At 34.5% G+C, this 9,396-nt stretch overlaps 1 protein-coding gene across 1 annotated transcript; it reads right to left on the bottom strand.

Moving 5' to 3' along the window:
- Positions 1-6,486: 6,486 nt before the first annotated feature.
- Positions 6,487-8,991, bottom strand: LOC105972501 (putative late blight resistance protein homolog R1A-10). Its single transcript, XM_012997463.2, has one exon. The coding sequence runs from the start codon at positions 8,989-8,991 to the stop codon at positions 6,487-6,489; it is 2,505 nt and encodes an 834-aa protein (XP_012852917.2).
- Between the last annotated feature and the right edge of the window lie 405 nt (positions 8,992-9,396).

Here is a 9,396-nt window from a genome sequence, read left to right as displayed (position 1 = left end):
CAAAAGTGGGTAAAATCATTGCGGTAAATTTGAATGCCTTGTGAAAATATACTTTTATGATGCAATCACGTAATGATGACATTCAAAATACTTGACATGCATCATATGGATGCAATTACCGCATATCTATATGGATCATAAAATTAGTAAATAATTCAGAACGCTTGAAGCATATAATAAGAGGTCTCATGAGTTAGACTCTACGAATGATCCATTTACATATTCAAGAATATGGTATTGTCATCTTAGTGAATACCTTGTTTACAAAAGGAATAATTAAATAAATTGATTTCCATTATCATTTGAGGCGAATTAAATCTTGTGGAGACTCATGAAGAGCTCACAAAGATCATCAATTATTTGATGAAAGAATTCGAAGTGAAAATATCTTGGGAGGATATATTTTGCCTTGATCTGCAGATCGAGCATTAGTCGAATGAAATATTTATCCATTATTTAATAAAGTTCATTCATTGAGTAAACATATGATCACTCGATCTTTGGACATAAGATAATGAAGACCTTGGCCCTAATATATGAGGATAATGTTGTCTCATTGCACCAACGAGATTTTGGCTATATTAAAGGAGGTGGTCGAGGAATTATTGAATTTTGCTAAAGTAATGAAAGTTAAAGAAGAAAGACAACATTAGCAGTTATTGATGACAATCAAATTACAAGTTTGCAAATGCATACGTTGGAGATCTATCACATAATTCAGAAGATCATCTAACTCCAATGTCTCATGTCGAAATCAGGGGGAGCGTTATCAATAATTCCAACACTGTACTCTTTTTCCTTCGTCCAAGTTTTTGTCCCATTGGGTTTTTCTTGGCAAGGTTTTAACGAGGTAGTGTCACGCTCACAAGTTTCAGATGGATATGTACTCTTTTTCCTTCGTTTAGGTTTTGTCCCATCGGGTTTCCTAACAAGGTTTTAACAAGGCATATTCCAATAATGGTGTACATCCAATGAGGAGTATTGTGAATTCTTGGAGGTTATGGATGACCACCATTACACTCTCCATTAAACCCACATTACCTCCACCATTATTCATCATTAAGGTCTTGTAACTCATAACCTTTGACTAGCTTTTCTACACCTATAAATTAAGTGCAATGTATTGTATTTTGTACACTTGAATATATGCAATAATATCTCTCTTTCTCCCTACATTTCTCACTTATTATTGTATAACATTTCCCAGCTTCTCAACATAATATACATTAATTATGATAATGAATCATTTGGGTCATTGTTTTTATAACCAAACTAAAATGGACTTTTCTTACAATTCTTTAATTGAAATTTAATACTCTATGAAAAACACCCACACATTGAACAAATATATACAAGAATCTCATAGGCCACCATGGATTGAAGTCATTTAAAGATTCAACCAATTTAGCATCTTCACACGGAATAATAAAAGAGGAGAGATAGAAAAGGACAGTCACTACCACAAACTCTGTTGTGCACAAGCTACGGATGAGAGAGTATCAAAGAGATAGGTTTAATTATATCCACCAAGAGATACCACATGAAAACTAAACTAAATTTAAAATAAGATTTGTTTTTAACTTTTGTCTTAACACCTTTACTTTTTTGATTTTGCCGAAGAATTGTAATTATCATATTAACAATTCGTCAAATAAGTGATCCGAGCCTGCGATTACCAGTCCAGCAAGAATTACAATGGGACAAAGGTTGACACCGTAGGATGTGGGAATTCTGGAATAAAAGTTTCTCTTCATCTCTACAACCACGATGCTAGCCCACGGTTGTTTGTTCGTATGTAGCTCAACCAGTACTTACAATTGGTGTTCCTTTTTACATTTTTTAATTTTCAGAATTTGATCATAAACAAAATTTCGTAATTTCTTATTACAGGTTCATGTTTTGCCAATGGTAGATATTTAGGAAGTAAATTTTTGAGCTGGCAATGTTTATGTTCAAATGGTTTCCACTATCGCTTGTGGACGATATTATGCTGGTTTTCGTATGGGTAATCCAAACGAAAAATACGGGCTAAAACGACCCGCATGAGCCCGTTGGAGATCAAGAATAGACAAGGAAAAACCCATGTTCTAGACAATATTTTTAAGAACTAGCCTCTATGACAACCTATGTAGCACGTAAACTTCAATTTCGTAACGTTTTCGGACACGTTTTGCTTCCCTAATTAATTACATGATTTGGTAATTAATTGCAAATCGATAGTTGATGATAACATTTATGTTGAATATTTTTGTGTACAAATATAAAAAAATATAAATAAACTTATATTTGTTTATACAGCATATTTATAAGTATGCCCATATAATTTTTAATATATATATGTTTCCCGAGTTCCCCTGTCCCCATTTCTGGAACATGTCGTTTCCCTGTGTTCGTTTCGCAATTTTCTCGTATTGTCATTTCCGTGTCGGTGCTACATAGATGACACCAAATAAAATGAAAGGTCAAGTTGTAAACTACAAATAAAATAAGAGTTAATTGCAAATACCACCCCTTTGAAATACCGAATTGTCAAATACCCCTGTAAAAAAAATTCACCCATGGTCCCCTGTGTAAACCTTTTAGAAACTCACTGCCCCGTCTGATCTGATTTTAAGCTTTGACTCAAGGTAGAAAGAAAAAATGCCCTTAGAGGTTTTTCAACAAATAGAATCCGTGCCCCTAGATGAAAATATTGCAAAATAGATGAGATAAAACTTAAATTATGTATTATTCTTGATATTTTCTTTATACCAAAGTTCTTAAAATACTATAAAAGTTTATAATAATATTTTATATAAAATAAAATTCTATTTTTTTCCTAATAAGATGTCACTGCTTATATATACATAAAATGGTTATATATTAGCATTATGCCGTCTCGATCTATATGATTTTTTTATGACAGTTTCTAATTTTCTCAATAATTTAATTATAATTGTATTTTCTCAATAAGTGATTCTATTTTTAATAGTCTTTAGAGTGGTGTTGAAGAAAAAAAATATCATAATAAAAAAATAATCGCATAAGAAAATATTACAACTTGATTAAATAAGTGATGATGCCAGAATTTCGAGAGAAAAAAAGGTCACCAAAAATGGATTAAATGAAGAAGAAGGATAATGATAATTGTTACACTGATCTTTAAATGTTTTTAAATAATGAATACGAAGATTTTGTTATGCACTGCGCTACATCAAGATCAAGCAAAATCAATATGATCGGAAATCTTCATTAACATAATACTAAATCATATCACTTATTTATTAAATATTTATTTATAATATAGCTTAATTTTAATGAAGTAAATTATTAATAAATGTATAAATAATTAACAAAAATTATAAATCACGTGCAATGCACGTGTCACTTACTAGTACAAACAAAAAGTGCAAACAAAAGTTGCAAACAAGGAATCGAGAATTGGCCAAACTGCAAACGGTGGAGAATGTACGGTAAAGAAGATTCGGTGGATAATTACTATAATAGGTGGGAATGAGCAGCAATTACTATAATTATTTGGGAGAAAATTGTGGGGTTATTAACATGGGTTTTTTTTTGCAAAAACTACCCTTGTGTAATCTTGAATGGCTAAAAAGGCCCTTGTGTTAAAACAATTAGCATAAACCCCTCTATAAAATTTAGTCCAAACCAAAAAAGCCCCTGAAAACATGTTGTGTGATCCACACGCGGATTGTGCGACTGAGAGTTTATTTTATGACATGAAAAGTCAAAAATACCCTCTGAAGTTCTTCTATAAATAAAGATAAATCTAATTGATGCTTAATATAAATAATTCAAAGTTTTGGATCAATTTGCAATTTTCAAAATTTCTTAAAACAAACAAAAAGAATAAAGTAAATTTTTTTTTTTTTAAGGAATACGTCGTCTTCTTCCCCAAATTTCTTCTTCCACCGCCTCCCCTTTCCTTCCACCAACCACCTTCTCCACTCTTCTCGCCAGTGACACTGTCCATAGCAGAGGTTATTCGCTCTTCGCCTTCATGATTATCTCCTCCTCCATCGTCAATTTCTCTTTGCCGCCGCAAAGTTCTTGAAGAACCCCAGCCCTCCGGCATTCGTCGATAATGGAGGATCTTTAGCCCTTGCGTTCTTCAACCACGGTTTTCTGGCGAGATCTAAGGGTGTGGGCTGGTCCAAGGTAGGTTCGACGGGGGCAGACGTTCTCCGGCCAAATCTTCCGGCGAGTTCTAAAGGTGGGGGTTTGGTTCGAAGTAGATTCGATGGGGACAAGTGTTTTCTGGACAAATTGAACGGAAACACTTTGATTCCGACGAGTTGCGAGGCATTAATACCGAAAAATATTAGAAATCAAAGAAGATAACTGTGTTCTTGATGACTTAAATGAAGAATTATCATCTTCTTTTTCATTTTTTTGCTGCCCCTTGTGTTTTCTTTTTTTTTCCTTTTCCTTTTTCATTTTTTTTTTAATTTCATTTTTCCTTTTAAAGGGTAAATTAGTCATTGCATGTAAGTCAATGGCCGATTTTGGAAAAAGGGGCGGTGTGATCCGTAAAAGATAACATAGGGGGTATGTGCTAATTTTTTTTAATACGAGAGCTTTTTTAGACATTTGAAATTACATAGGGGTTCCATGCAATTAGCTCTATTAACATAGATATTTTTATTTCCATTATTATTAGGGGTACCGTTGACAAATAAAAATATATATATATATATATATATATATATATATATATATATATATATATATATGGGGTTATTTTACATACCCCGAGCCACCAAATAAACTAGGGATAAACTCAAGCCCAAATCATCCTTTGACATACCCCCTGGAGAAGCGAAAGTATTATACTACCCTTATATGCAATTTTCGGCCAAATTGCATTCAACATTTCTGGTCTCGCATTTATCATTTTCGATAATTTATTTATTATTTTGTCTTTTTTTTAAATAATAATAAACTTGTTTGTTAAATTTATGTATATATTTTTTTTTTATTTTTTTATTTTTTTTTTGAAAAATTAAAAAAATTATTTTTTTTTTTAAATTTTTTAAATTTTTAAATTTTTTTAATTTTCAAAACAATATGTTTACTGTACTGAAAATAACTACATGTAATTATAGTACCTATAGTAATTCGTAGTTATGTTTGTTTTTTTCCCCCATATTTTTAGTCGAACAATTGTATACACACACGAATACTGGCTTATACAAAGGAAATTCATAAACCCGAACAAAAATTTACAAATTTCAATATTTTTATTATAAATCACCTCAGACCCAATAAAATACAAATTGAAAATACACAAATATATGCATATGTAACTACATATTACTATATGTATAGTAATGTATAGTAATACAGTTTGTTGAACACAGCTTCACATGTAACTTCAACCAAATTTTTGACACCTTTAAGGAGAGGATCAATGGCTTTCATTAAGCTGCAATTGCAAAATCAAAACAAAAAAAAATTACTGTAGTGCAAATCAACAAAATTTGAAGAAACATCAAAACACTCAAAAATCAACAAAAATTAAGAGATCGAGAGATAGAGAGAGATTATTGTTGGGAAATGCTACGTATTTTAAATCAAACAGATAGTGACTCCTCACCCCCTCGCCTCCTACCAAAACCCTAGGCGCCGCTAATAACCACCCACAGTTCCGCGCGCCCACAAATGCAAAAAAATATAGAAATAAATCTGAAAACATAAAAACAACGAAATTGCCGTCAAAATATAGATCTTGACGAGAGGAATCTAACGGTGGGTAGCCCGTCAAATTTCGACTGGTGGAACACAAAATACACCTCCGGCAAGACCACCATCGTCGAATGAAAAAAAAATGCAGAAACAGATCTGCGCTCCAAACTGAATGAAATCACCACCAAAAGAAAGAGCTCGACGAGAGGAATCCAACGGTAGTTAAACCATCGAATTCCGACCACCGGAGAGAGAGTTATGACTCCGGGAAGCAATTTCGCCGGTGGGAGTTTTGTGGAGGCGGGATTTTGATTCTGGGAGAAGAAGAGAGAGACCGAGTGAGTGGCTATAGTTTAAAACTGATTTTAAAAGGATATTATAGGTATTTCAGGGTGGCCCAGGGGGGAATGTCAAATTATTTTCGAAATGAGTAGGGTCTCCCCTAGAGTGTAATCCACTTGGTAGTTAGTTCTATATAATTTGGAAATGAGAGGACTCTACAAAATAATCCCTATATATATATACTGAAAATTGCAATTTATGAATTGAATTTATACCGCTAGAAGCTAGGAACTATAGCAAATTGCCTCATCCATCAGTTACTAGTCCAATCATAAAATGAACTCAATTCAGTTTCTGCAAGTAAGATTCTTACCAAAGACTCACCCACACACACCCGACTTCTTGATTGCTCCACTGTACTCAAATTTCGATATACATTGAAGAAGTAAACTCATGAATGTATCAACGAAATATAAAAACGACATTACAAAAAAAAAAAAAAAAAAAAAAACCATATGACTAAACCACTTGAAAGATATTACTTGTGAAGCTTTCTTCTGATAGTTCCACCTTTTCCCAGAATTTCTCTGCATGTTGCCTTCCGTTGAACTTAACTTGAACCCGAAGTCCCTCATTCCCCACATTGTCTTGTTCCTGCGCAATTCTAAATGCGGAAATGAACGCAGACATCCGACATTCTTTCAAATGGATAACCTGAAGTGTTGATATTTCTCCAATTTCGATCGGGATCTGCTTCAGTTTCTTCATATCTAGAAGCACAAGTTTCTCCAGCACTGGAAAATGGGAACTTTCTGCACTCCATTCAACCAGATCACAATCTTCTATTAAGAGGTATTTCAGGCGAAGGAATTCCTCATCAACAGGATTCCACTCACATCCTTCGATCGAATGAGTTTTCAATTTTAGAATTTCAAGACATGGCAGCGAACCAATCATTGTCAAATCTTGACAAGGAACCTTGCAATATTCTAAAGTCAACTTTTTGATCGAACTTGGGAATTTGAGGTTGTGCAGTAGTTTAACCAGATGAAACGATGTGCAGGTAAGTGATTCAAGTCTACCTAAGCGATAAATATTGTAGAGACATATCTCTGAACTACTGTCGCTCGTACGATATTCGAAGTTTAATTTCGTCACATTAGGGAGTCTCTTACAAACCTCCTCACTCCACTTGAAGTCCATTACATTCTTAAGTGTCTGCAGATTTGGCAAAACAATGTCGTTCTTTTGTGGCTCACAACTCTCAGGAGGATGGGGAAGGTATAGGTTACGGATATTTAGATGCCTAAGCTGTCGCATCTCCCAAATTTCAGATGGTGCTTTAATTATGCCATTATGAATTAGTGTTTGCAAATTCCAGAGTAGGGATGTTGATGAATAAGGAAGTTCTTTAAAAAACAAGCGGTCGGAATGAATTATAAACCGGGGAATTCTTTCATCAAGTACAAAGTGACGTTTAGATAGGATTCCTACACGTATGCCTTTTGGAACGTCTTTCATCATACATATAAACTTCTCACTCTGACGTACCCTTATACACAAGTCCCTCAAAAGATCATGGATCTTACAATAAACAACTCTTCCATTTGCCCCAGAACTATATCTCAAAACGAGATTCATGTCAATGAGGTCATTGAAGTGACCTATTGCAATGTCTTCCAAGCTTTGGGCTTTATTCGGCTTTATAAATCCTTCAGCCACCCAAAGTTTCATCAATGTGGATACATGAATCTCATCGTCTTCCGAAAAAAATCCCATGAAAAGAAAACATGGTTTAAGATGAGGAGGTAAGTAAGTGTAACTCAAACTTAATATACTCAAGCAATTCTTGTTCTGATCGAGGTTCACATTGGAGATTATATCTTTTGAAATAATTTTCCAATATTTTTGGGTCATATGGGACGACCTTCCAAGAAGCCCACCAATCACAGAAATTGAAAGGGGAAGCCCTTTGCATTTTTTAACAATATCCTTTCCGATATTCTCTAGCTTAGAAGGGCAACCGACTTGATTACCAAATGCCTTTTCACAAAATAGTTCCCAACTTTTAACCTTATCTAGAAAATTCACACGAAGGCACGAAGAGCCAAAGTTGTTAGCCACATCCCATATCCTTGTAGTGACAACAATTCGACTTCCATTTTTGTCGTTTGGAAAGAAACGTTTTAGCTTCTCCCAAGCCTCTTCACTCCAAAGATCATCTATTACAACCAAATACTTCCGACCGCATAGCCTTGTGTATAACTCATCGCCTAATTGCTCATCAGTTTTACTAATCATCTCACTACTTTGCTCAGAAAGTTGTAAAAGAAGCCCTCTGACATCATATTTTTGGGATACGGTAACCCAACGACGAATATAAAAAGGTCGCGTAATAAGTGAATTTTCATAAGCATATTTGGCAAGAGTAGTCTTACCAATGCCGCCCATGCCTACGATTGGAATGATTTGCAAATTAGATTGCAGCCCGGTGAGCCTGTCCATCAGTTCATGCAACTCAATCTCAAATCCCACCATCGTGCTCTTTCCGGTAATACTCGTAAGAGGTGTTGATGAAGTAGTAGTAGTAGTAGTAGTAGCTGGCACCGAGTATGTGAGCGGCAAATCATCTTTGGCTCCACTTTCATCTTTAAACTCCATAACCCTTTTCTTGATGGAATCTATGTCTTCTATTACCGTCTGGAGATCGAGCAAGGAAATCGAGCCATCTTTTCGCTTGATAACCTTTCTTTTGGCATCTTCCATCGCGTGAGTTTGGTCGAAAACGTGAGATTTGATTACATCTTCAGCCGAATAGGCTGAAGATGAAATTTGGCTCAACAGCACTTGTGCTTCTTTATTTATAACTCCACGAGTATTATTCTCTACGAATTTTAACAAGAAACCGATCTTCTCGCGTAGAGATTCAATCTGGTTCTTGTCGACAGAAATCGAAAAACGAGGATGGTTCTCGATCTGCTCCATAAGAGTCATCAGAGAAACTGAAGCTGCATAAGCTGCCATATATAGATAGATAGATAGATCTCTAATCTTCTTTCAACTATGGAAAATTTTGTGGGGAACAAAACTGTATAAGTATTTGTTGTGCTAACATGCCAAGAAGACTTCCGCTGAGTCTTCCCACAAATTGCTTTAATTTTACAATTATAATATTATGATTTAAAACAACTACCTTTATTTTATTTTTTTCATAAATGATTTAATAGAACTAGTTGGCTCAACTTGAAAGCTACTGTCATAATATATGGGTTTTTATACTTTCGTCATCAACTAGGCAGCTCCTCCCGACTTCCCAAAGGAGACTTCAACTTTGAGTTTAAATTCCGAACGGATGAGCCGATATTTAACAATAGGGAAAATTAGCAAGGCCCCCCTATTTGAAAAATATATGCAAGGAAAATCCCCTTA

The sequence above is a fragment of the Erythranthe guttata genome, chromosome 4 (assembly GCF_056151865.1).
Source record: "Erythranthe guttata isolate IM_541 chromosome 4, IM_541, whole genome shotgun sequence".
In the NCBI taxonomy this organism is placed as follows: Eukaryota; Viridiplantae; Streptophyta; class Magnoliopsida; order Lamiales; family Phrymaceae; genus Erythranthe; species Erythranthe guttata.
The sequence above is the reverse complement of the archived record's forward strand: the minus strand, read 5'-3'. Positions and strand labels throughout refer to the sequence as shown.

Coding starts and splice junctions, on each gene's coding strand:
- LOC105972501 (XM_012997463.2), bottom strand. CDS start 8,991: ATGGCAGCTTATGCAGCTTCAGTTTCTCTGATGACTCTTATGGAGCAG.